At 43.3% G+C, this 27,999-nt stretch overlaps 1 protein-coding gene across 8 annotated transcripts in view; it reads left to right on the top strand.

Annotated features, from left to right (window-relative positions):
- The window catches only part of RGL1 (ral guanine nucleotide dissociation stimulator like 1), a 329,410-nt gene that overhangs the window by 200,412 nt on the left and 100,999 nt on the right, over positions 1-27,999 (top strand). For 7 of the 8 annotated variants that reach the window (XM_081824740.1, XM_081824737.1, XM_081824734.1 and 4 more), the window contains 9 exons: positions 1,744-1,868; positions 3,266-3,481; positions 6,987-7,090; positions 10,371-10,455; positions 15,397-15,486; positions 18,209-18,295; positions 19,631-19,663; positions 21,652-21,773; positions 24,310-24,399. In XM_081824740.1, coding sequence (XP_081680866.1) covers positions 1,744-1,868; positions 3,266-3,481; positions 6,987-7,090; positions 10,371-10,455; positions 15,397-15,486; positions 18,209-18,295; positions 19,631-19,663; positions 21,652-21,773; positions 24,310-24,399 — 952 coding nt within the window. The remainder of the gene's footprint in view (positions 1-1,743; positions 1,869-3,265; positions 3,482-6,986; positions 7,091-10,370; positions 10,456-15,396; positions 15,487-18,208; positions 18,296-19,630; positions 19,664-21,651; positions 21,774-24,309; positions 24,400-27,999) is intronic. The other variant, XM_081824735.1, reaches the window with a different exon arrangement.

Genomic DNA, 27,999 nt, shown 5'->3' with positions numbered 1-27,999 from the left:
CTCTTTGACATCAGCCACAGCAGCTTCTTTCAAGATACATCTCCAAAGGCTAGTGAAACAAAAGCAAAAATGAACTTTTGGGACTTCATCAAGATAAAAAGCTTCTGCACAACAAAGGAAACAGTTAATAAAACAAAGAGGCAACCCACAGAATGGGAGAAGATATTTGCAAATGACACTACAAACAAAGTGCTGATTTCTAAGATCTATAAAGAACTTCTCAAACTCAACACCCCAAAAATAATCAAGTCAAAAAATGGGCAGCAAGACATGAACAGACACTTCTCAAAACATACAAATGGCTGACAGACACATGAAAAAATGTTCATCATCATTAGCCATCAGGGAAATTCAAATCAAAACCACATTGAGATACCACCTTGCACCAGTTAGAATAGCAAAAATTGACAAGGCAAGAAACAACAAATGTTGGAGAGGTTGTGGAGAAAGGGGAACCCTCTTACACTATTGGTGGGAATGCAAGTTGGTACAGCCACTTTGGAAAACAGTGTGGAGGTTCCTCAAAAAATTAAAAATAGAGCTACCCTATGACCCAGCAATTGCACTACTGGGTATTTACCCCAAAGACACAGATGTAGTGAAAAGAAGGGCCATATGCACCCCAGTGTTCATGGCAGCAATGTCCACAATAGCCAAACTGTGGAAAGAGCTGAGATGTCCTTTAAGAGACGAATGGATAAAGATACGGTCCATATGTACAATGGAATATTACTCAGCCATCAGAAAGGATAAATACCCAACATTTACATCAACATGGATGGGACTGGAGGAGATTATGCTAAGTGAAATAAGTCATGCAGCTAGGTTTTTTGTTTTTGTTTTTTTGAGAACAGATTTGACAGGAGAGCAAGGAGTGTGGAGGGGATGAGGTGGGGGATAAGCTTGGAAAACAACCCAGGAATCGGGAAAGGTTCCAGGGAAGGGAGGCTGGGGTTCAAGTTCAACTTCATCCAGTTCCACAGTCTTTCAGAATGGAGTCTGGAGTTCCTAGTCCATGGGCTGAGTCCTTCAGCTTTTGATTTGGAATCCAGGTAGTTATTATCGTGATTTTTTTTCTCACTTCTTCAGTCTGTGTCCTGTGAATTGGCTAATTGAGGATCTTATCTATAATAAGGCTCAGGTGAATTTAGTTTCAGGCTATTCTGCTTCACACATACTTAACTTTAGGTGGGAAACTGAAAGCTACTCCAAACATCTTGAGAATTCTAAGGACTGTCTTAGAATTCTGAGGACTTCATCAGCATTTCTGACACCAACATGGCCCATTCTACTTCCCAAAGCCTGGCCTGCTTTTATGCCCAGTCTTCCCAGGCTTCTGGTTATAATTGGCCAGTAATTACGAATTGCATAGTTGGGGCTTAGGAAGTGGCTTGATGAGTCCTTAAGCTGAGCAGAGAGTATGAGAGAGCCCAAGATGAGGGAAACCCCCAGAATGTAGCCCAACTTTGCTTCTCTAGACTTTGCCTCATCCGGCTATGTCCCTGGCCTAAGAATCTGGCTTATCAAAGGGATAACATGAGGCCTCTGAACTTAATAAAGAACCTACAGAGATTAAGCAGACCTCCATTTCACTCAGATGCATTGTGCTTAGCATTTCTCCCTGTGGGTTTTCTGAAGGATTAGCCCTCTTCTTTCTAAATGAAGGAAGTGCAGTTTGACTCTACTAACAAGGTCATAAACAGTGGCACCAAAATGCGAATTTTTTTTTCCATCTGTGAACAGATGGGTTTCCCAGCACCATCTTCTTCAGCCTGGAAGAGGAAGAGGAACTGGAAGGTGGAGGGCCTGCAGAATTCACGTGCTTCCCAGAGGATCTCGTGGCAGAGCAGCTGACCTATATGGACGCAGTAGGTCTTCTCACTGTGCCCCAGATGGGCTTCCACTTAAATGTGGGGACTGACAGTACTGGTGGCCTGGGGAGGCCAGTGGGGGAATGTGATTTAAGTCTTTTGTGATCCTTGAGAGAGGCCGTGCCTATAAATGCAGAATGAAGATGTGACTTGAATCAATCATCTGAATAATTCAGGCCTAAGCTCTTCTTGCAATTCTGGGTGAAGGTGCTTTTTAACTTGGCACTCGATACGCAGAGGGAAATAAGAATTCTAATTCTCATGAAACAAAATCCACCCTGTTCCATGGGTATTTCTCTCCCTCCAGACTCATAAATATTTCAAGATCTGAATTGTTTATTTGGAGGGTTGTAAAGCGGTCAAAGTATAAATTAGGATAAAATAAGTTCACTGAATCCACATGTGACTCTGTCTGGCAGTTCATGTCTATGTGTGTTTCCTGTACTTTTGAATATGTTTGTTAGCCATGCATAGTTGATGACATTGGTCACGTGTCTTAGTGCAACGTTAGCTGGTAAATACCAGTTAAAGGAAAGAGGGCTATTACAAATTATCATGATGGTTTTAGCTCTTCTGCACTTACCACTTTGAAGAAAGCAGCATAGAAAGTGACAGAGTTTCCACCTAGGGAGCATGCAAATAAATTATCAGAAGCAAATCAGAGTGTATGTAAAGTAAATCCTGATGTTCTCACTTTCATACAAACCCTGGTATTGAATTGTCATACAGATGAGAATCAGATTTGGTCAGCAAATTTGCTTTGATTTTGTTCCACAATTGACAGCATCAAAGAAAGATAGGAAATCTCATTGGTGATGACTTTCAGGCAAAGACCTGGAAACCAGGCTGTAACTTCCTTTCTTCCTTTTACTCTGTGACATTGAGTGGTATTGCCTTTTATATGCTTACTTTCTTCATTTTAGAAATCCTGTAGAACACATTGATGATAATGCCATATGCCCTGTCCTTCTTTGGATCACCTGTCAGATGGTCACTGGGCGTCCATATGCATTGTACCCAATTCATGATCATGAGTGCCCAGAACATATCCTCGATATGATTCTGAGGCCAAAACCCTCTCGACCACTAGTATAGATTTGTACCCATCTTTCGAGATAGAAAAATCAAAATGTGGTTGGTCATTTAAAATTTTCTTTTGGTCGTTGTGTTCCGTTTGTGCAGTCGAGCAGATTTAGAAGGAACATGTGGGCTTTTCTGACAAGTTAACATATTAATTATTTATTTTTGTCCATTGAAATAGACACGATGAGGCAAGTCAAGTAGAAAAGGGTTGTTTGTCCATTTACAAAATACCAATTCACAGATGACCCAGATGATGTGCTTTGCCATATGCAGTGTCTGTGTCCTGAAAGCCTGTTTCTCTTTCGTTCCAGCAACTGTTCAAGAAAGTAGTGCCTCACCACTGCCTGGGCTGCATTTGGTCCCGAAGGGATAAGAAGGAAAACAAGCATCTGGCTCCTACGATCCGTGCTACCATCTCTCAGTTTAACACACTCACCAAATGCGTCGTCAGTACCATCCTGGGCGGCAAAGAACTCAAAACTCAGCAGAGAGCCAAAGTCATCGAGAAGTGGATTAACATTGCTCATGTAATTGTCTTTTTTTAAAATATTCTTTGTATTTAGTAGATGTTGGAGACTACTCCATCTCTCTGTTTAAAGGGGTCTATGCGTTTTGCAAGGCAATCAAATGACCATATGTGAGGGACCATTGGGTTTTTGTTGCTATTATTGTTGTTCCTCCGAAGTAAGAAGAAAAATTGCCTTTTTAACTTAGGAGCTTATTTTTGCTCTTTAAAGAAAATTGGTCCCTTGCACACTTCTTTCTGCTCATGGGCCTGCACACTGCTGTGTCTCCAGGGTAAGACATCCATTTGCTTTTCCCCTTATTTTCACAAACTGAGTCACTTCTGCCCATGTTCAGTAAATAGAACTTGATGTTAGTCTAAGTGTTAGACAGACTACTCTTCAACGCAGAATGATTACCTACCTAAGCACCCTTCCAGCACCTGGAAGCATTATATCTTCTACCGATATAAAGAGCTGGTACATTCTCAGAATCCTGAATCTCTTTTCCAAAGGACTGAGATGCACAGATTTCACATTGATCTGGGGCTTTTCAGGAGGGCCTTCTATCTGAAGTTGGAGGGACAGAGTTTATTTCTAGGCGTGGTTACATTCTGTTGAGTGTCAGTCTGGTCTCTTGGGTCAGCTGCTTACATACTGTATGACCTTCACTAATCAGCATCTTAATGATTCAGAAAAGGTGAACAGTATTCAGTCACTTGGTCACCAGGTATTTCATGAGATCTTAAATGCACGTGAGCTACAGTTTTATGTACTTAGGGGACATCATTAGGCTAAGCACAATTAATGTGGTCTTACAGGAGCCTGTAGTCAAACAAGAAAGCTAAGATAGACTGGAATGATCTCAGCCGAAGCAAAAGAGGAGTGGGGCCCTATGAGATAAGTTACAGCTGTGGAGGAGGGAGAACTCACTTCTGACTGGGGGGATCAAGGAAGGCTTCACAGATAGGATGACATTTGGATTTAGCTTTGAATACTAGATAGAATTTTTGGTATTTGAAGATTGGGTAAGTTTTTTTTTTTCGTAGGCAAAAGAAATTACATCAGCAAGAGCTATGTAATTAATGACTTTGAAACATAAGTATTATGTAAATATCTTATTAGTCAGTGTTCTGGGTTATATGGGTCAACCCTCAACCAAAACCCATTTTGCTTTCTATGCTAATATATATTTGTTTCATTAAGCCCTCATGTTCAGGGCATAGTGCTTAAATTTTCACACACACGCTCTCTCTTCTTTCTCTCTCCCTCTCTCCCTCTCTTTAACATTCTCTTTTGTTGTCTTTAATTACGGAGCAGGGCCATAATTGTGCTAGGAAATTTGCCTTATTTTGAATTGTTAGGTGGTCTGTTACCACAGATGTTTTAATATATAAAAAAGTAGGAAAATACTGTCTTACAACTTAGATTTCTCCTATTCTGAATTGAGCTTATTTCTCAAGAGCTACAAAAGAAGTTCTGATAGAGTGGAACAGAGCATGGAATTTCTGTCTTCTTAAAATGATAAGAAAAAATATATATATATTTTCTGCCATAAATGCTATATCCTTTAATCCATTCAACTGCTTAGAAAATCTGTAGCGAGAATACAGCATCTATGTGTTTGACAATGTGGCTCAAACCATGACTTTTGGTCCAAATTAAATATAAATTGTGCATTTATGTGATAATAAGAAATACAAGTTGAACAATTTGAGGTCTATTCCAAATCCCATAGCACATGCTTAAAAGCCAGGGGTCCTTGCTCTTGGCGATGTGGTTTCCTAATATTGAGCATGTCGTGTCCCTTGAAATTGTGTGGAGTAATTTAATAAAATAATGAAACTCATAGGTGGTTTCATGCCAAGATTTATCTTACTTTTCTTGCATTAATCACAGTTAATTTCTATCAAGAGGATATTTGAAAAACGATAAAAATTTTACACAGAAAATATTTGTGACCTAATGTGATCATATTTTCTTGGACTGGCCTGGCTGCTATGTTTTTGTTTTACTTTTGCATCTCCTGGAAGATACCTCCCTTTCTGGAAATGGGGCCAAATGTCTCTTGTACTCCTTTAAACCCTTAACTGAAGCCTCTTTCTGGATAATGTGTTCCATATGTCTATTACAATTTGCATGAAGTATCTGTGCCTGAGTTCCTTTATTTATTGCAAGTTTCTTGATTTTTGGAACATGACTTTTGGATTCTGAACCTTTGTTGAACCATGCTCTCGTGGGCTTGGGTTTCCAGACTGACCGTATTTCAGAGTGCTCTCTCTCTCTTGCTTGCTTGCTCGCTCTTTCTTTTCAAGTAAGGGGAGGGCATAGAGAAATTTTAAAAGAGTGGGCATGACTTTTGTAAAATACTTTGGCACTGACTCTAAGAAAAAAAACGTTTGGAGGTTTGTTTTTTTGTTTGGCATAGTTTTAAGTAGCCAGATTTTGGCAAGCTAAGTTAGAGAAGGCTGTTTTTCCTTCCTATTCAGGATTAGCATGTCTTCATGAAATGACCTTGGAAGCAGTGTGCATTTATGCCCAACCACCCTGGGGTCTCTTGCTTCAGATGTTCCACACAAAGCCAAACCCGTGCTCACACAGTGTACTCAGTGGATATATTACACTCCCAAATGCCTATATATTGAAACATCTCCTTTGACATAAGGCATAGCCCACTCTCCCCATGTTGCCAAGACTGGGGCTCTCTCCCTTACTGTTCCACTGTCCCTGCCATTCATCAGCAGGATGTTGACTCCAGGGTCACCGGCTGCTGAGGCTGCAGACTCTGTGCGGTAGCTTCGATTTCAGGATCAGAGAGCCTTTCTCCTTAACCAGAAAATGCCATCCAGAATATTTCCTGTTCTCTTTCTATTTTGTTTTCTCAAATGCTGCCAAAGCAAATTTTATTTTAAAAGCCCAAGTTATTTTGGAAACACCGAAGGAACCAAGGTGTTTCTGAATGTTTATGATTGTGGCCCAAGCCAATTTGAAACCAAACGAATGTGTATAAAAATATTCCCTCTTGGCAAAGAGCATAAAAGCCAAAGTTCAACTCGTGGTGAGTTTTTATTGCCAAGTTATATACACCTCTCTGGGCAAAGGTTGGCCATGAGACGTTCTATACCACCTGACTCACAGAGGCTGTCTGAAGGATACAGTGATGGTTCACATGTGGCTTTAGGGCATCTGTGTGCTTTCTGCAGAAGCAAGCTTGCTCTCCCGAGCACAGCACCGCAGACTCACCTCCATTCGTGTTTTACTGGGGAAGCTGGAAACCATAAAACTGTAACAACAATGCAAAAAATATATTAAAGGGAGAAAAACAAGCATACGGTGCCAAAACCTATAAAGTGTTTCAGTGACTGGGGTGGGAGTAAAGGAGCCACTTTTTGATGTTCAGTATTTATACAGCTGCCTATTTAGTGGTAAGAATTCATAGCAGCTGTGATACCTCTAAAACAGGAAACCACCGACTCACTGTATTATTGATATTTAAATGCCTTTTATGTTTTAATCACTCTCCGCACAGGAATGTAGGATCCTGAAGAATTTTTCCTCCTTGAGGGCCATCATTTCTGCACTGCAGTCCAATTCCATCTATAGGTTAAAAAAGACCTGGGCCGCTGTCCCCAAGTAAGTTCCCAAGTGTCCTGCTCTGCTTTTCTTTGGCTGGGGCGACTGGTCGCCGTATCAAGGGTGCGGGTCCTTGCCTTCAAAGCTCATATTATATAACTAGAGAAATATGTTTGAAAGCCTCTGTGTGTCCCAGGCAGGGTGCTCTTTACATGGAATCATTAATGAGTTTTGAGAGGGGCCGCCACAGACAAAGTGTGCCGAAGCCAAGATTATTGGCTTTGGGGATGATTTTAAGGATGTGCTTATGATCTAGATTCCGAGGGGGTAAGTTTGTGGAGTGATGAAGTTATAGCAGTTTGCTGTTCCTTCTGGTTATTTCTCAGCCACATTCCAAAGCCCTAAGCTGTGCCAAGATGTAAGGGATCATGTGCATAGATAGGACATTAGTTCTTGCTGTTCAGCAAGAATCTCTTCAGTTCACTTCTGTTTCAGCGTGTTAAAAGCCATCTGAGTGATATTCAAAACCACCAAGTGTTCCTTCCTAGGCACCTGACTAAAGTTATCAACTGGCCACATTTTACATTGTTTTTCGTTTTGTATTGTTTTTTTATACTGTTTTCATCTTATATTGTTTTTCATATTTCTTTGTGGAAGCTGTGGAACAATTAACAATTTATTGTCCTTATTATTTTACTTTCTTCCTTCCCCTAGTTCCAGAGCTTCCCTTGTAGACCAGAGAACTTTTTGCAGAGGAGGGAAAGGTGAATGAGGAGGCAGCTCTGGTTCCCTATCAGTACAGATTTAGAAGCTGGGGAATGTGTCATGGCTACACATAGGCCAGTTACATTCAACAGGTCTACCTGGGCTTGAGCTAATCAAAAAGTCAGGCTGTATCGGGGAAGAATGTGTAAACTGTTTACAGTCTATACTGTATGCGGTATAGTCGGTTTCAGCCAGGAGGGGAGCCAGCTGGCTCCTCAGGCAGGCCTGCCCTTGTGGGATTGGTGGCTTCAGTCCTTAGGAGTGGAAGGTCTTAGGCAATCGGTTTCAGCAGTTTACTTAGAGCTGATTAAGCCCTAAGGGACCGACACTATCCAAACTTGCAAGAGACCCAGATCAGTACACCAGAATTTCATAAGTTTATGCTGAAAAATGAGTGCCAGAGTACTCACACATATCACTGGGCTCCTATTCTCAATCAGAAGAAAGGCTACTTGGGGGAAGTCAAATTATTTATTTCATAAGGCTTTGATGAGTCAGTAGAAAAAAATTGAAGTGGCTGATCTTAATGCCTGGTGTTATGGAGCCATAGAAGCCATAGGCACTTGGAGACTCCAAAAGCTCATGCTCTGTTTACAACGCTGTTATCTACCAGGAGAAAACCTGGTAGATGGGCTCTCCAAAGGCCAGCGCAATTTTTTTGATCACCACTTATTCCTTAGGTTCTTTCTCCTCTTCATTAGTTTCAATAATCCAGCTGACTCTCTATGTGAAAGAAAGATTAGTTGATTGGTTTTCCTTTGCATATCAATCTTACGAAAGAGATGGGTCATATAAAATCATGAGATGATAGGCCTCGGTAAAATACAATGGGAAAATCAGATGCATACAGAGTCCTCATCCTCAATAGCGCGGGCCCCTCTCCTTCCCCTCATCAGTGCTCCCCGGTCATGGTATCAAAAATAAAAACAAAGGGGGCTCAGGTGCTGAAATAGCTCCTGTGCTTGATTGCAACCTTCTCTGATTGCAGTGAAAGGTAATCCTATCTTTCTTTGGTGGTTGATAAATAGCATACTGTGGAAAGTCACTTAGCCAGCCAAAGATTTCTTCTACAGCAAATTTGAGGTTAAAACACAAGTAAAAAAAAATTAGTGGAGTTGTATCTTAATCTCTTGGTTACCATATGAGGCCCATTCTTCCAGCTGGCTTTTTAAATGATTTCACCTCAAAACAAACCTCAGAGCCTCATTCTGTACAGTATGGGTGTCTGGTTTGTTTCTTAGTTGGTCGGTTCATGTTTTAGCAGGGATGCTGCAGAAATGTCATGAGAAGACGCTTTCATATCAGCTTTCCATAGTTTTCATTGCTAAATTCAAGGGACAGAGTTAGGATACCTTATTTGGTTATCACTTTCCCTGTAACCCTTAATGCTAATCACTTTTCAGTGGACAGAGAAGACGTCTATTTCTCTTTATTTAGGCCCACATGTAATTAAGTTCTTAATTATCTTTTCCAAAATGCAAATAGCTTTACTGGTTTTCTTTATTACAAGAATGATATTACCCTCATTATAAAACAAATAAGTTAATAATGGCTTTCCAGTGATCATGACGTGCTGCCTGGGGAATGATACAGTCCCATTAATTCTCTGCCTCTGGAGTCCTCCACTCTGTAACCCTAGAGGGCTGGAGAGAAAAGCCTGAGGCCCGTGGAGAGGGACAGGGCCTCCAGAAGGGAGAGGGCAGAGTAGCCACTTTATGTATATGATCCTGCTGACCTTCACTGCGGTCCCTCAAGGGGACTCCTAGTATGTTCCTTGTATAGGTAAGAAAATGGAAGCTCAGGATGGTTAAGCAACGGACCCAAGAGCCCTTGGGGAGGGAGGGGCAGAGTGGGGATTTGAACCCCCACCCCTGACCAGAGCCCGTTCAGCTTCCATCTACTCTGACTCCGATTTGAGAGCACTGGCCTGTGACTCAGGAAATTTGGCTTCTACACCTGCCATGCTCAAAACTTAGTGATGGAAACGTCAGCAAATCCCTGACCCTGGCATCGTCATCTCTAAATGAGGGAACCGGCCAGCATGATTTCTCGGTCCCCACGGGGCTGTGTGTGTGTATTGCTAAGACAGATTTTTTTTAAGGAACATGTCCCATTTAAACAACTTGATGCCCCAATTTAGCAATCCTTATTTATGATTATAACATAGGTGGATAGGAAAACCCCCGTCTTCACATAGGTGACTGTGTGTACCTTTAAAAAAAAAAAAGAGGAACGCCTGGGTGGCTCAGTCGTTAAGCGTCTGCCTTCTGCTCGGGTCATGATCCCAGAGTCCGGGGATCAAGCCCCGCATCAGGCTCCCTGCTCAGCGGGGAGCCTGCTTCTCCTTCTCCCCCTCTCTCTGCTTGTGTTCCCTCTCTCGCTGTGTTTCTCTCTGTCAAATAAATAAATAAAATCTTTAAAAAAAAGCTGCATGAACAAAGTCATTGGCTTCCTCTCTGCTCCTGAGATCAGTCCAATCCTTCTGTAGCCACAGGTAACGGAGGGCAGCAGGGCCGAAGGTGTGGGCCTCTCACTGACTCTTTATTTGTGAATGTTTTCTTCATCCCTCTCCCAGGGACCGGATGCTGATGTTTGAAGAACTTTCGGATATTTTCTCCGACCATAACAACCATTTGACCAGCCGGGAACTTCTGATGAAGGTGAGGCTCTTGGTGGGGGCACCAGGCCACGTCGCGGATAGCTCTGGAATCCCTTCAAGGCCAGAGTGGCTTGAGGGCTCCCCACATTCCTGCAGTCCCAGGAGAAAGCCTGCAGCGACTAGAAGGCAGCATTTTTGTTTTCGCGGGCAAATCAAAGAAGCTCAAGGCTGAGAAAACTGAATGTCCAGCTCCGAAGCTTCACGGTTACACAACCAGATTGTGAAACTTGTGCTCACAAGTGTATCTCTTTAACGAGCCGCTCTGCGGACAGCAGGTGCTGGCGGCGAGGTGGGTGAGAGGCCCTGGAATATTCCTTCTCAGCAGAACATCTTCTAGAGTGACAGAGGCCAAGCCCGCAATTCCGTATCCTGTATTTGGACCAAGTTGCATGGGCCCATTAGCAATATTTAGTGAATGCCAAGTGAGTGCTGACTTTGGAACCATAGAATGTAGAAGTATAGCTCGGTTGATTTCATTTCCCCAGACATTTGCTGAATGTCCAGTATCCGTGAAGCATTGGAGCGGCCTCTAGGAATATGAAGGCGACTAACCCAGAGCCTGTTTTCAAGAATTCACCCTCTGGCTGGTGGATGGAGGCACTAACTGAGAATAAGTAGTCAAATAAAGGTACAAATAACAGGTTGTGAATGGTCATCAGAGGGGCACATAGGCCAGATACGATCATCACAACCTTTCCATAAAGTAGATTTTATCATCCTAGTTTTGCAGATAGCCAAGACTCAGAGAGGTAAGCCCTGTGTCGTAAGTCACACACCTGGTAGGTCATTAGAATGTGAACCCTACCTGGTGAGACTCTAAAGCCTGTGCTTTCATCACAGAGGCATAGGACTGTTTCTTCTGGCCACTTGATAGTAGGGGGCAGGAGAGATCAGAGAAAACTTCACAGAGAAGGTAAATCAGTAATTGAACAACAGTTGATTGAGCGTTCGCGATGTGCTGGGTGTCCGAGGTGCGACCACACTGAAGGCAGTCTCGGATCTGAAAGAGATTGCGTCTCACGGGAGTAGGTAGAGAAGTAGACAATTATAAAATCATAGGGTATGTGCTACCATAGCCCTGAACTGGCCAATTAGACGATATGATCCTTGTCCTTAGTCTCTTTTTCTGTATAAGAGACTGTATTATCTGTAGAGATAATAGTATTTAGTCCACTGACTTCACAGAGTTGATTTGAAGATTGATTAAGGTAAAATATTTGAAAGCCCTATGCAAATGTGTTTTTAGTATTTGGCATGCTGTGTGCACACGAAGCCAAAGTAGGCATAACAAATCAAAGTGAGTAAACTATGGGCTACATACACAAGCTCAGAGCACACACTTGGAGGAGGGATGAAAGTCCAGTGGAGGTGGGGTCCCTACGAAAGGGCATCCACCTGACACCTGTTAGATCAGGCATTCCTGTAAGGGCATCTGTTACGGTCTTCCTGACGGTTGTCCTCCTGAGTCCTGCTCTTCCTGCATGTCTTTCTCATCGTGGGCTCTGCCGGGGACCCAGCCTGTCTCCCTGCTGGCCTGCAAGCCTCTTGCAGGCAGGAACTGGGTTCTTTTTGTCACTGTTCTATCCTTAATGCCTGACAAAGTGCCTGGGGTGCAGCAAATGTTCAGAAACTCTGTACAATTGCATGAATTGGTGGGCCTTTGGACTCATGTGACTTTGAGAAGCTGCCCACTCTTGGCCCTTCTTGGAGTCAGTGGTAGGAGCAAGGCAGTTTGTGCTGATGTCCGGCTCTGGATTTGGCGTACCTGATTAGCTGCACACTATCCAGTGCTTGCTGAGATCGTGTTACTCCCTGCTTCATGTCCCCCTGGATTTGCAGACTTTAAATGGAAACTCATCTGGCTGGAAGGAGATGGCTTAGTGGTCTCCCTGTCAGGAATACAAAGCTAGACTAACTGGAGCCACACATTCAAATCCCAATAGCTCTGAGTCATCCTTCCAACGTAGATAAATTCAGTGCCGTGCAGCCCATTGCCTGGTGGCGGTGTTCTGGCCAAAACTTAGAAGCAAAGCCATATCTAGACATTAAAGGTCCCGTAAACCTTTCTTTAATGTAGAAGTTGGCCCTCGTGCTCTAAGTTAAATTTCTTCTACATGGCTCCAATCCCAAAGAAATGAAAAACTTGGCTATGAATTCCTGTGGTCTGTGCATTATCATTACGATGGTGTAATGTGTTTTGGGCAGGCCGTATGTATATGTAGGTCCCTTTCCAGTCACCTTTGTTGATCATTCTTCATATGAAGTATATAAGTCTGAGTGTTAATTCTCAGCATGGTTGTAAAAAAAAAAAAGGAATCAAGGTAGTTATGTTCTCAAAAGAACCACTGAGAAAAACTGCAGGCCTCTGTTTCTAATATGCCATTCCTGGACTCACACTGATTTACAGTTGGGTAATCTTAGTCTTAAAGACTGGTCTTCTCCTCCACTTCCGGGTAGATGTAATGTTCCACCTCTATGATATTCTGGCTGAGGCAACATAATAATTAACAAAAATCTAAAAAAAAAAAAAAAAAAAATCTAAGGTTTTCATTTTAATTGTTGGGGAAAAAAATGTTTTTATTTTTCTCAAAGATTATCTTAAACCTGTGATGATGAACTTAGATCACTCTGAGCAGTTGAATTGTAGAGTCTATAAATTTTAAAGCAGTGGGAAAGCAGACTGCCACCAAATTGTCTTGGTTCTTGGGACTTTTGGATGATAACTCTCCCTGGTGGAATTACATAAAAACTGTGAGAAAGGCCCAGGAATTTGGCTCTGACGAAAACGTATGTGTAGTGAAGCTCCGAAACATACTCAAGTCGCAGTTGTAGCAGGACTGTTAGGACTCTGAAGGCCCATTCAGATCGCTACCACTAACTTCTGGGCAATAAAGTACCCAACACTGATTGAGAAGAATCCAGTGCCTGTATACACCCAAGGCCCGGGAATAGGATGGATGAGGCAGCTGAACTCATGGAAGTAGAGAAAAGATGGGACTCAGGTGAGAAATTTTCACTAGAGGGAGAGAGGGAGGAGAGAGAGAGAGAAGAGGAGGACAGGGGGGAAAGATATAGGAAGGGAGCAGGTGGTTGATGGAGGGAGAGGGAGCAATTTGGAATTCATCCAAACATAGGCAATCATTAAGGATGACGTTTCCAAAGACCCGATTATAGCAAAAAACAAGAAGGTGATTTTGGCAGAAGGAAGAGACACTAGGAGCATGAGTGTGGCCAGCAAAGGAGTCAGAAGGAAGGAACCAGAGTGATGCCATCAGCAAACCTGTGAAAAGTTCCAAGGGGTTTCAAGGGATCGGTGAAACAGAGCAAAAGATTTAGGGCCAAGAAGGGAAAATGGATACCGCTGGATGTGGCAAATAGTAGGTTTTTGGTTCACACCTCCTCTGGAGGAAGTGGCACTAGCCATCTCTTCCGTGACCCAGCCAGGAGCGGAGTCTAACTCTTGAAATCATGAAGTCATGAAATCCGCAAGCCTGCGAGCTCTCACCTCAGGTCTTCACCCTCCCTGCCAGCAGGGAGGCTGTCCCGAGTGTTCTTCCTTTCCGTCTCTGCTATTCTGTGGCTCTCGGGAGCCTTTTAACTTGTCAGAAATCCTTCTTAAGAATTTGAGGTCTGCCTTCCATAACTTCCACGCATGATACCTCTTCCAGTGATTGAGAAGCTGGAAGGGGACCAGAGGGACCCACACAGGGAAAGGATGGACACTTGCCTTCAAGTCAGACAGAAGTGAATGCTCGCTCCAAGCAAATTCTCAAGAATTTGGGAGGACTCACCACCCCCTGGCTTGGGAAATGGAACATTTTAGGCAGCTTTCATTCATGCCCAGGAAAAGCTGTATGCAGGAGGTGGTTAAACAACACTGCTCCTTATCATCATTTGTGATGGAGAATTAAAATAGATCGTGAGTCACTGTGGGCTCTGGACCCAGGTGAGGGCTGGTGAATGCTAGGCGATCTTGGTGCCTCACTGACATCGGGAGGGCCAAGTCTGCAGAAGACGCCGCTGCTCTGTGTGGTCGGGGAAGATCACAGGCCATGGTAACATAAACCCGGGAAGACTGACCAAGGAAAAGCTACCGGAGCGCTTGTCCCTGACCGAATTGTGAAATTTGCCTCCCATTCATACAGTTCCTGGAAAATGAGAACTCAAAAGACCCTGAAACCACAAAACCCCAAAGCACTGTGTTCAGTCAGCAGACTGGAGTTTAGTCACCATCGTGGAAGAGTTTGTTGTGACAACAGACAGGGGAGCCGAGGAAGGGTAGCCATCCGTCCACAGGCCAGGAGGAAGGATTGACTTGTAAGAGTTCCAGACCTGAGAAAAGCAACTCAGGAGGATGGGTTAGGGGGAGGAAAATGGGGGAGAAAAAAATTGGCGAAGGTCTGGCTTTCATAGGTTAGTGCTGCTCCACAATACGGGGCTTCCTCAGAAAACTTCCGGTACAAAAGTTTCATTTAGCTAAGAAATAACCACAGAAAGAATCCCGTTTCTTTCACAGAATGCTGGCACATGTGTTTCAGGCCAAGAGCAAGAAATCACAAAATGTACTGAGGAAGAGATCTTCATTTCCGGGGCATGTGATTAGTCCCGGTGAAATGTAGGATATGCAAAAAATTGCCTCGGTTCTGGGGACTTCAGGCCTGGTATTGACCATTGATTTGATCACCAAATCAGGGGTTCTTCTTACAAAGCAGGGGGGAAAACAGGATTACCCGAGGCCACCAGACCTTATTGCACATAGACCGCTCGCGACAAGCCGGCTGAACATTGACATAATTCAGCCCAGAGCCTGCTGGAGGCCTCTTGGTTTTGCACGACATGCAGGCAGTTGTGCAGAGGTTCTGGACCAGAAGCTACGTGCCCCTTCTCTTCCTTCTGCTGCCACTCTCCATCGCTCTCCTCTGTGTGTGCTTCTGTTTCTTAGGAAGGAACCTCAAAGTTTGCAAACCTGGACAGCAGTGTGAAAGAAAACCAGAAGCGGACCCAGAGGAGGCTTCAGCTCCAGAAGGATATGGTACGTATAGCCCTCGGTCTTCCCTGAGGACCCGTCAGAAAGCAGCCCTGTGTGGGTGGTGGGGCTCCTTCATGGCCCCAGCACCTTTGATCTGCAGGGCGCCCTTGCTTCCAGGAATGTTCTCCATCCTTTATTTATTCTCCACAGCCCTGGGAGGTCTGTAGGAGCCATATTATCACTCCCATTTGACCCAGTGGGAAATAAACACTTACACTTGCAAAGCGTAGTGTTCCCTGGAACATTTTTTCTTCTAGAGGTAAGGAGAAAAGTCTGCAGGAGGTAGACTTCCTCCCTCTTGCTGTCTTCCTCCATCCACTCCTGCACTTAGAAGCTGCTGCTACCTTGGCCTTGAGACCTCCTGGGCTTCGGTTCCCCAACAGGAATGCCTACTGTAGTCAATTTTGAACACCTGGTGGCCTAGCACATGGGTGCCGAGGAAAGAGCGTCGACTCCTAGGAGGACTTGGTCTGTGTACTGGCAGATCTTTTCATTTGTTCCAAACCCTCTCTCCATTTTCCAGCTTTCCATACTAATCCCAAGGACTAGCCAAACCTTTTTCTAGTTTTTCAATACTCAGGAATACCGTACCTCCTTCCTTAAGACTGAAAGATAGTTACCATCTTTAGCTTTATCTTAAAGCTTTATTTTTAAAACTCTCCTTTTAGCATGGAAGAGGGAAAACCAGAGAGAGAGGAGATTAAGAGACTGACAACCTCTAGATCTTCTCATCCCTGCTTTGGGAGGATTTTCTCCTTCTTTGGAAGGCTGGACATAAATCAGAAATGTTGTGTTTGAATGATAGGACTCTTCTGTACCATAAAGCCTATGAAACATTTCACAGCATTTCAGACTTTTTTTTAGTTGTTCAAAGATAAGTTAAAAATAGCTGCTAAAAAAAGATTATTTTAGTTCAGGATGAGACCTTGTGCACATAACAGGGAAGGACAAACTGTGCCTGAGAGAGAGTCCTCAGGGTGAACCTCTCCAGTCAGTTCTGGCCAAGGAGACAGCTGGCCTCCCATGGAGCAACCTGGTCCTACCCTGGCTGGGGCTGTGTTTTCTTCCAGAATATCCTAAGTGCCTGAATGGAAGTGAGAAGGTATCCACGGAAATTAGTGCCTCAGTGGCCTTACGGAGAATTGAGATGATCTCAAAGGAAATTTCATGAGATTAATACTGCGTATACCTGCAGTTGAAGTGATTCTGTCTTCATTTCCAAGGGACAATTTAAAAAAAATAAATGAACTTTTTACTATGAGTTTACGGATAAGTTCCAGATAGTACATGGAGTTTCTCTGAAGCCCTCAGCCTGTGTCCCCCATTGTCAACACTCTCTCTGGCCATGGCCCATCTGTCAAGCTTGAGGCACCAACACCCTAGTGCTGGTGTGAACTGTGAACTGAAATCCAGACTTGATTGGGATTTCACCACTTTTGCATGAGGACGCTCTTTCTGCTCCAGGAGCCAGGCCAGGGGACCATGCTGTAAGATGCTGTCCTGTCTCCGCAGGCCTCTCTGCTCTGTGAGAGCTTCTCAGCCTTCCTTGTTGCTCCTTACCTTCACAGTCTTCTGGAATACCGTCCTGGTATCTTTAGAATGTCCCATAATCAGAATGTGTCTGTTGTTTTCTAGTGAATAGGCTGAGATTATGGATTTGGGGGAAGGATATCACAGAAATGAAGTGCCATTCTCATCACATCCCATCAAAGAGTCACTGGTGATGTTAACCTTCATCACTTAGTTAAGGTAGTATTTTGCCAGATTTTCCACTTTAAAGTTACCATTTTTCCCTTTCCCACTTCTATCCTTTGGAAGTGAGCCACAAAATCTAGCCCATTTTTTAAAAGGATTTTATTTATTTATTTGAGAGAGAGAGAGAACAAGCAGGGGGAGAGGGAGAAGCAGGCTTCCCGCCGAGCAGGGAGCCTGATGCGGGACTTGATCCCAGGATCCTGGGATCATGACCTGAGCCGAAGGCAGACGCTTAACTGACTGAGCCACCCAGGCGCCCCCCAAGAGACCATTTTCATAGTGACACCCATGCTCTCGTGGTATACACTCTTCCTCAATGTACAGTTGCCCTCCCTTACCAATGGTGAAGCCATTCCAAACCCCCAGGAGTATCCACACACTCTGAAAGAGAAAAGCCATCCCTTGAAGCAGCCTAAGCAAAATATGAATCCTTTGTGAACACTCTTGAACATACTTGTATGATCTCCTGGCTTTGAGGCCTATTTTCCTAACTTTGAAAGTTAGAGGGGCGCCTGGGTGGCTCAGTCGTTAAGCATCTGCCTTCGGCTCAGGTCATGGTCCCAGGGTCCTGGGATCGAGCCCCGCATTGGGCTCCCTGCTCCGCGGGAAGCCTGCTTCTCCCTCTCCCACTCCTCCTACTTGTGTTCCCTCTCTCTCTGTGTCTCTCTCTGTCTTATAAATAAATAAAATCTTTAAAAAAAAAAAGATTAGGTGATGATAATTCCCATCCTTTTTAAAAATCTTAAAAATTTCATTCATGGAGGTTAACACTAATGGTCTTCAATGGTCCTTCATTTTCTCTGAATGCTGTCAAGGCGTACCTGGCCAAAGATTGCTGCCTTCAACTATGAACGGTCACTCGCCAAATTTAGCCAACAATAGGTGCATTTGCTCCAGCGTGGAGGAAGCTCGTGAAACCCTTCCACTTTTTAGTAACAACAAAGACCGTTTTGCTGTGCTTGCTCTTCAGGGTGTGATGCAGGGGACTGTGCCCTACCTGGGCACCTTCCTGACTGACCTCACCATGCTCGACACTGCTCTTCAGGACTATATCGAGGTGCGTTGTGTGAATGTGGTGACTTGGATACCCAACAGAGAATTTCACTTTATTAGTGTCTGTTGAGGGCCCATTATGAATGCGGCACTGTGTTAGGTGCTGTGAGGAACACAAAGCAGAGTAAGTCACCAGAAGTGACTCACAAGCCAGTGGAAGCTATGTATCGAGGCCGGCAGTGACTGTGGAAATACTAGGAATTCAGACAGAAATGCAGTGAGAGATGAGGGGAGGTCACCATCCGTTCCATATGCGGGGTGGGGGGGGGTGATGTCAGGGCCTTACAGAAGGAGTGGGTTCGAGAAAGACCTTGATTTTGAGTAGCATTTGGGCAGGTAGGGCTGAGGGGTTGATGTGCCCTAATATTCTACTTGGTGGGGTAGGGAAGTGGTCACATTTGTGGATTTTTAATTGTTCTTTTCTTTTTTCATATAATTACCTGCCCTGAGATGCTCTTGTGCTTCTCTTGTGTGTGCATTCTTTCTCTCTCAGGGGGAAGAGAAGTGAAAGTTAAGCTACTTGTTAGTAGCTGTAATAACATATTAAGTGGAGAAGAAATTTGACATTTGAAGTGAGATTTAAGGATTGCTTGTAGATCTAAGTTTCCGTCCCCTCCCTGGTTCCCACATGTGATGAGTCTGCTTCTACTCTATCAGAGTTAGCAGGCCTGGTGGTGGTTCTGCGTGTACCTACCTCCAAGCTCGTCATGATGTTGTGGGCATGCTCATTCATTTTGCATTTCCCGAGCTCTGTCTCTTCATGTCCTCTGCCTCAGCTTATCTCAGGAAACACTCATTAGCACTGGGGAATTTTTGGGGGAGTGACTGATGATTTAGAAGTTATATTCAGCCTACTGAGAACAGGAGCTGGGGGATGAAGAATTGAAACTTAACTTTTCACAAAGCTATATGTAGAAGTGACTTCCCTTTTAATAAACCATTGACAATTTGGTTTCCAGTATGAGTCAATGACCATCTGTTTTTGTGGCTTTGGGTCAAGAAATAAAGTGTAATGGACTATTTACTCAAGCTTTTGCCCTTATTGGCTCTACAAGTGTATTTGGATTCTGAATTGTAACTTCCTTATCATTACTATTTTAGTTGGTTTTGGACATTTTATAAGAAGGTTGTCTGCCTGTCCTGTCCTATTAGAATTCAGAGTGTTTTTCTTGAAGCAAATGGTGCTTCTCTTCCTACATAGTAGCCATAATTGTAGTGTCATTGATCATTGTGACTTTATCATCCCTGTGATCTATTTTAATGATTCATAGAACAACATAGGGCTCTATTTCAAAGTAGCTTGGTTTGTCACTATTTTTTTTAATTGAATTTCTTTCAGGGTGGACTGATAAACTTTGAGAAAAGGAGAAGGGTAAGTAGAGGTCTTGGCTGCAGTGCTACATTTTACTTCATTTGGGTATGAAAAAAGAGAAGCAGGGACTTAAGCCTTTTTTTGTAGAGGCAAAAAAAAAAAAAAAGAATTTGCATTTATCAAGCACTTATCATATACAATTGTACCTTGTGCAATACTGTGTATTACTCCCCCAGAGTGCTGTGAAGTAGGTTTTATCTTCCTCAATTCCCAGGTGCAGAAACCGGCCCCCAGACCCAGTCCTGCTGCTGCAAAGCCCACGTTTCTTTCCTCACCCTTCCTCATCTCTTCTTTATAATCAGCCTGGGCAACCAGGTTCATCCTATGAAAGAGAAGGGGTTTCGAAAGAGTAAATGACATATGGAAGAGTTAATAAAGATGGTGAAGAAAGGAAACTGTGACATGTCGATAATTCTCTTCCTTTCCTGTCAGCATGGGAAGGGGTGAATTTTTCTGTGGAGAGAATAGTGGATGGCTTTGCATAGCACTAAAAAAAAGAGAAAACAGGGCTTTGAAAATTTGCTATGGTTTTAGTATAAAAATGGTGTGTTTAAATAGATACTTAAATGATGCAAAGGAAAATGAGTGAACAAAGGAATGCCTTCACCTCATAACACTCATGACTAAGGAAGCTTACTCAGTCCTTCGTTCTTTCATTCTTTTACTCCCCAAAAATTGATGGCGTACCTCACATGGGCCAAGCACTCTGATAGGTTTGGGGGTTGCTGCAGAGAAAACCCAGCACTCCCTGCCCTCATAAACTTCACAGTCCAGGAGGAAGGTAGACAAATAAGTCGGCAGTTCTAATACAACTGATAAGGTGTTGTGAGTGGAAGTCGTGGATATCATAGGAAGATGTAGGAAGGGCATCAGTCCCCAACTTGTGGGGTCAGAGAAACTTCCAGGAGGAAATGAAATTGGGTTAAACCAAACCTTCAGGAGCCAACCAGGCTGAGCTCATGTTAACATAGACAAATAGACAAATGTAAATCTTCTGTCCCTGGTAGAGTATACTTTCTTCTTTAGCATGATGATAAATATTCCTTGAGGTTATTGAGACCAAGAGCTGAGGTTATTGGATGGGAAGTTGATACCCACAGAACCTGCCCGTTGTTGAGTTTCTTCTTTCATGTCCTGTAACAATAAAACAAATTTACTTACTGGGCTCCAGAGTTACCCGTCTTTGTCCTTTAACTTCAGAATCACCCTGGATGCCTCTCTCTTTCCTTTTAAGACTAGCATGTTAAACTTCTGGAAAATTTGAATATAAAACCTAAAGCTAAGGCTTATACCCTTCGCTGACTTAAAAAAAAATCTTTATTGAAACATCTAAAGAAGTATAAATAATTTTGGACATAATTATATACTTGCTTCTCTTGTGAGCTTTAAAAGATTTAGTTAAAGGATTTACTGGAGTAGTAAAAACCCAAGGATTCGGGAAATCCAAACATTCAAGTTTATGAGGCCCTGGACTGTTTAGATATTCAACCCTACCAAAACTTATTTACTGAGGGGTAAGGGTTGAAGAAGATGGCAATGGGGAACTTACGAGCCTCCTGACTTAAAGGAAATTTTTTCTCTCTCTTTTAGGAAATAGAAATGGAAATTGAAAATATACTTTAAAAGCACACAACTTTAAAAAATAAGTTTTCTATCCCTAGAATGAAAACCTAAAAGAGAAAAAGGGAGCCACTATGGCTTTAGGTAATAACTAGTTTGGGTTGCTCTGCTAGCCTGTTTTAGTTATATCAATTTCCTTTTTCAAGGGGGGGTGGGGATTGACAAGTAAGCATACAAAGACAGGGATTCAGAGTTGGAATTTTTAAGAGTTATTCAGTTCTTTTATTTCTAAGAAAGGCAGGACTTCAGAGTCGTCCTAGATGGTTTTCTCCATTGTATATCCTAATGTGGTGTGTCTTCATGTTGAAAAGAGATATATTGGGTCGGCCTTATTATTTACTTTCTTTTTGGTGTTCTATCTGCTGTAGGAATTTGAAGTGATTGCCCAAATAAAGCTCTTGCAATCTGCCTGCAACAGCTATTGTATGACACCAGACCCAAAGTTCATCCAGTGGTTCCAGAGGCAGCAGCTCCTAACAGAGGAGGAGAGGTGGGTGCTCATATTGTCCATCAGGGTGGAGCTTCAGTGTTGGTGAAATGAATACTACCTCCATTTCCTCATTGGGCCATTTTTTCAGCAACTATTTAGTGAGCAGCTAGTAGATTCTAGAACCTCAGTTTTCAAAGGATAATGGTATAGCAGGAGAGGTGGATGGATGGCATCAGAACACGTGCTTTCAGATTCTTGCTCTACCATTTTTTTTTTTTTAATCTTTGTAACCTTGAACAAGTCACTGATTCTTCCTGATCTTCAGGATGCTTTTCCATAAAGTGTTTGTGAGGATTAAATGAAATTGTATTTGGAAAAGCACCGTTCGAGTGCCGATCATCATTGCCCTCATCATCACCACCACTGCTGCCTCCATCGTCACTGTGTTTGTCATTTTTGTTCATTGGGACCAGCTTTCCAGGGAGCTTTCAGTTGGGAAGGAGAGACAGATTCATGAAGAACTGAAATCTGGCGGGTAGCTAAAGTGCTGAAGGATCTATGGGCAGGAGCAATTAGGTCAAGGATGGGGGGAAGTAGGGAAGATCATCAGAAAGGTGTGAACGTTTGGACTAGGCTGTGAAGGAGAACTAAGATTTCACCAGGAGAACTGGAAGAGAACATTCCAGACAGAGGGAAGAACATGAGCAAAGGCTTAGTGGCATGACATGGTTGGCATTTGGAAGAACAGTGAGAACTCTGTTGTGGCTGGGACACAAGGGACAGGTTTCAAAATCATGGTTGACAGGCATGGAAAAGCACATTAACTCCGGTGCCTTGAATGTCCACCCAGCAGGGGTGTAGTCTTTACCCTGTAGTCCAGCAGATTAGAGTCTGCAGGCCCTATTCGGCCCACCACATATTTTGATATTTTTAAATGGTTGGAGAAAAAAAAGAAAGGGAGATTATAACATGGAATAGTTATTTGACATTCAAGTTTTAGTATCCATAAATAAAGTTTTATTGGAATACAGCCCATTGATTTACATCTTATTTATGGTTGCTTTCATGCTTTAAAGGCAGTTAAGTAGTTGGAAGAGAGACCATATAGCCTGCAAAGCCTGAAATATTTGCCATCTGGTACTTTACAGAAAATATTTGCTAACCCCTGCCATAGACCAGGGGATTTCCTTGAAAGTTTATCATCAGGGAGAGCAAAATCGACAGCAAAATAAGTATTTTGCCAATGAGGAAATTGAGATTCAGAGAATAACTGACTCTAGTCAGTGATAGAGTTTGGTTTTAAATTCTGATCTTCTTGACCCTACAACCTAAGCTCTCAAGGTTGTTGTATGATGTTGGGCAAATCGTATAACCTCTGTAAGCCTTGGTACCCTCATGTGGAAGATAGATGATTTCTGAGGTCCTTTTTTTAATCCCAGAGTAGATTGGTCCTGTTACATTCAAACAAACCTGTGATTCAGTACTCCTTTGTTGGTGAAGATTTTTTTCTTTGCCATGTAGAAAATAAAGCAGTTACTGCCTCACCTTACATTTCTGGTCTGATGATCAGTATGTATGAGTTAGTTTCTCTCTATGTGTCCATCCTTCTCACATATGGAACATACATACCATGGCTGGTGATCTGGATCAGAAAGTCTAACCTCACAATATCAGCTGTAATAATTAACTTTTTGTCAATTGTATTAATTGACTTTTTAATGATTAGAGGAATCTTGCTAAATATATCCCATTTTTTCTTTCCTATTTACAACAACCTCTAGAGCTTAAGTTAATATTTGAAAAATTCCTTTATCAATGAATGCCCACACATGAGCAAATATCTGGATACCATCTTTAGGTTTAAAAAAAAAAAGTACACGTAATTAACAAATTACCTAGCTACTATTTACCACACTCGCCCTTCTGCACCTGTCCAGAGCCAAATACATCTACAAGTTAGAGCTACAAGCTTTCATAAAAGACATTTCAAGTCAGATATAAATCCCTCTTGTGCTTATGGAAGTTCTGTCTGCCTGGCATATAGATGTCTGAATTTGGAGCCTTTAAATTTAGGGTGTTTTGACAATTAAAAATCATATTCAAATATCTTTACCAATAATATAACTGCCTGTGTCTATTTACTAGCGATTAGAGAGTTTGCAAAAGTCTCTTTCATTTCTCTTAGATAAAGAGTTAAGCACGTGTGCGCACACAACACACAGTAGTGGGGGGAAGTAGCAGACAAGAAATAATTCTCCCCCTGGCTCAGTAGTGGGGTGAGAATGATCAGGAAACAGAGTGGGTCGGCCTTTGATGTTGCCAAAGCGCACAAGTCCCTCTTTGAGGCGCAAAGCACTGAAGGGCCCCAGTCCGTAGGCCAGGACGGGGATTAGAGTGGGAGGCGCACATGTAAATTTGTAAAATCTGGTCAGTAAGTCCATCCCCTCTGATACTGGTGATGGAACAACATGGTACATGCATCTTTACTTTGAACCATCAGAGACTTCCTCTAAAACAAAATCGGCAGGTCATGTGAATTTCAACCCGTTCTTCAGTTCTCCAGCTCTCGCCTCACCACCCCTCTCCTCTTCCCCAGCTACGCCCTGTCCTGTGAGATCGAAGCAGCTGCTGATGCCGGCGCCACGTCGCCCAAGCCTCGGAAGAGCATGGTGAAGAGGCTCAGCCTGTGAGTGTTGCCTCCTTGATCCCTTCTCCACCGAATAGCCTGGTAGTCTCTTAAAACGTACACCAGATTATACCTCCTGCTTAAAGACCTCCGATGGTTTTTTTTAATATAGCACGCTGATTCCTTATCCTACCTTAGGAGGACTTTCATGATCTTCCCCAACCTTCTTGACCACCTTCCTCCCAACCAGCCTTGCCCCTTGTTCACCAGGATCCAGCCACGCCCACCTGGTAGCCATCCACCAACCACACCAGGCTCGTTCCTGCCTCAGGGCCTTTGCACAGGATATTTCTTTGGCCTGACATGCTCTTTCTCTGTGGCTGGCTCCTTCAGGTGTGGGCAACGGTGTCACCTCCTGAGAGAGCACCCTCTCTGATGCTGCTGCCTGCCCCCATCCCTCTCAGTCACACTGGCTCTTTCCCGTGGTGGAACATTCGCCACCAGAGAGCAGGAACCTCGTCCATGATACTCGTGGCTATATGCCCCGCTCGGTGCCAGGCGTGCAAGAGACACTCCACAGCTAACTTCATAATACCTGCCTCCCTTTGAGTAAAATCAGGAGTCCTTACCGTGGCCCTCAATTGAGGACTCTTCAGGAACTGCAGTGTCATCCCAGGCCTGCCTGCCCATCCCATACCTGTCTGTCCTTATCTTTCCTGGCTCGCTCTACTCTGCATTCCAGCCACCCAGACCTTGCTGAACATGCTCGGCGTGCCATTTCTTCTGCTTAGAACACTGGTCCCCAGGTGGCCAGAGGACTCACTCCTCACTCCCTTCAGATGTTTGCTGAAATGTCACCTTCTCAGTGAGCCTTCCCCCAACCACCTTACTTGCTACTATAACGTATCCGCCTTACCTGCCCATAGCATCCTCTCTCACCTGTACCTGCTTTGCATTTCTCCATTGCCTTTACCTCCATGTGACATACTATATGTCGTGTGTGTCTGTTTATTATCTGGAATGCAAACTCCATGAAGGCAGGCATGTGTCTCTGGTTTTTGCTCATTGCTATATCCCCAGGACCTAGAATGATGCCTGGCACATAGTAGATAATTAATAAATATTTATTGAATGAATACATTGAGCTACGTGCCAACACCATTTTAAGAACAATACATGTATTTCTCATCCAATCCACAAAATAACCTAAGTGGTAGTTCCTACTGTTATACTGACTTTATAAACCAGGAGAGTAAGGCACAGACAGGGGAAATAGTGTGAATAATAAAAATATTAAATAAAAATAAAAATATTTAGTTATTGGAAGATCTGGATTCAAACCCAAGACTTGGCTGTAGAGCCCAGGTTGTAACTTTTTTGCCATATTGCCTGTGGGGAAAAATACTTTTTGAAGGGAGAGAGGAAAGAACGATGGAGCAGTAGGTAAAAAGTGGAGGAGGGAGAAGAGGAGGGAGGGAAGGAAGACAAGGGAGAGAGACTTAGATATTGCCATATTCCCACTAACAGAAACTGCTCAGGCTTCCACCTGATATCAGGTGACATTTGAAGATGAGGTTGGGACATGTGATTTTGTAGAAAGCATTTTAAAGGTAATCTTGATCTCTTGCCACACCTCTCTCTGTTCAGATGCCTAATTTGGCCCTCCTGCACACTAGATTTATGAGCTTGTAGATTGACCTCTATAGAATTTTCCATAGTATCTTGCTATCTTTTCATCATGGCAATTATGGAGGAGAATGAACTCTCTTTTGAGATAACCCAAGGGCCTGACCAAGCCTTGTCAGCTGGTGAGATCGACACCTACACAGGGAATCAGTCTCCCTGCGAGGTGAGTCAAGGAATGCCAGGCATCTTGATGGTCATCTGCATCAGAAATAATTGGAAATTTCTGGACCTCCTATGGCAGTCAGAGGTCTGCACAGGTAGATACAATCCTAAGTGCTTCTACTTTGCCCTCTTGCTTTTTCTTCCCTGTTCTTAGGCAGTAGCCACTGCAGATGAATTTTTATATAACTGCTTCCCACTACCCCTCTTCAACCCAGCCATCCATCTGTATTGTGCTGGGTGCTCTCTCTGCACCAACTCTGGCTCATGCACAAACTCTGCAGGGACAGTCCCATGAAATCCAGGAGAAGCAGGATCATCAGGGCTCAGTGGCCTGCATAAAGTGTGGTCGAAATTGAGTACATGTCTCTCCTTGGTGAAATCTTGCCGAGATGCTTGAATTTAACCTTTGGTATCTGCAGTTGAGTTTGAACGTTTCTCATGAATAAAACAGGCCACAATATCACCCATCGTATTTCTTGTACATATAAGGGTGTTTGTATACCTGTCGATTTCCAAAATATTTTATCGTCTTAGCATTTTTAAAAATGTGGCAAATGGGGGCGCCTGGGTGGCTCAGTTGTTAAGCGTCTGCCTTCGGCTCAGGTCATGATCCCGGGGTCCTGGGATCGAGCCCCACATCGGGCTCCCTGCTCAGCGGGAAGCCTGCTTCTCCTTCTCCCACTCCCCCTGCTTGTGTTCCCTTTCTCACTGTGTCTCTCTCTGTCAAATAAATAAACAAAATCTTTAGAAAATAATAATAATAATAAAAATGTGGCAAATGTACTTTTTGCTCTCCCCACATTTAATGACCCATTTTCCAAAGAATTGGAAAGAATTTGGGGGCCTTCGGGAAAGGCATGTTTGGTCTGAAGGTCAGAGATGCCTAGTATTGAGCTAGAATTAACCTTTATAAAGCAGAACTGACCTCATAGAGTTGTACAAATGGAAGAACCTTTTTTAGTCTTTGAACAATTTCATTCTAAGCTAGACTCTCAGATGATGGGCTGAGGACCACGAGTCCATAGCCTTCAAAGGTCTACTCCTCAGAATTCATGGAACAGTACAACAGTGGCATTATTTTTTCTCCTGTGAATTGTGATCAGAGTTTAGCTCTTTTCCTCTATCCCCATTAGTGCCTGGAGGTCCCAGAAAGGAGACGACATGGAAAATGGGCAAGAGGTGGGGGTGCGGGGGGTGGAGATGAGGCAGAACAAAGATATGCTTCAGGTCTTGGAACTTGAGGGATAATGCCTGAAATATTTAACGAAAAATCAAGCTCATTGTTGCTACTTGTTATTTTATACAGTCAGTGCTTGTTTGGGGTTGGCTGCATTTGCTAGTTTCTTTACATGCCTTTCCTTCTTGCATCTTACCCTTCCCTCCTTTTACTCCTCTCCCTGTCGTCTGTTAATGTAAACCCTCTCCATCTCTGTCTGAGAATGTCTTTATTTTACGCTCACTCTCAGAGTTCTTTTAGCTGGGTATAGAATTCAAGGAGGACCGTTCTTTACACTCAGCACTTTGAAGACATTATTCCATGTCTTCTGATTTCTGTTGTTGCTTTTGAGATGTCTGGTATCTGTTTATTTACTGTTCCTCTGTTTTATGCCCCCCACCTTGTTGCTTTTAAGAACTACTTTTGTCTTTGATATCCTGTTAGACAGTTGAAGCGAGGGTTGAGTCTGATTTATCCTATTCAAGACGTGGTTCCTGGGTCTGAGGATTCATGCAGTTCATTACTTCTGGAATCTTCTCAGCCACCATCTCCTTAGATAAGGTCACTCTTCCATTCTCTCAATTGTCTTCTCTTGG

Source organism: Leptonychotes weddellii, chromosome 6 (genome assembly GCF_054177405.1).
Source record: "Leptonychotes weddellii isolate Sample4059 chromosome 6, ASM5417740v2, whole genome shotgun sequence".
In the NCBI taxonomy this organism is placed as follows: domain Eukaryota; kingdom Metazoa; phylum Chordata; class Mammalia; order Carnivora; family Phocidae; genus Leptonychotes; species Leptonychotes weddellii.
Note: the sequence above shows the minus strand (reverse complement) of the source record. Positions and strands in the feature narration are given on the sequence as shown.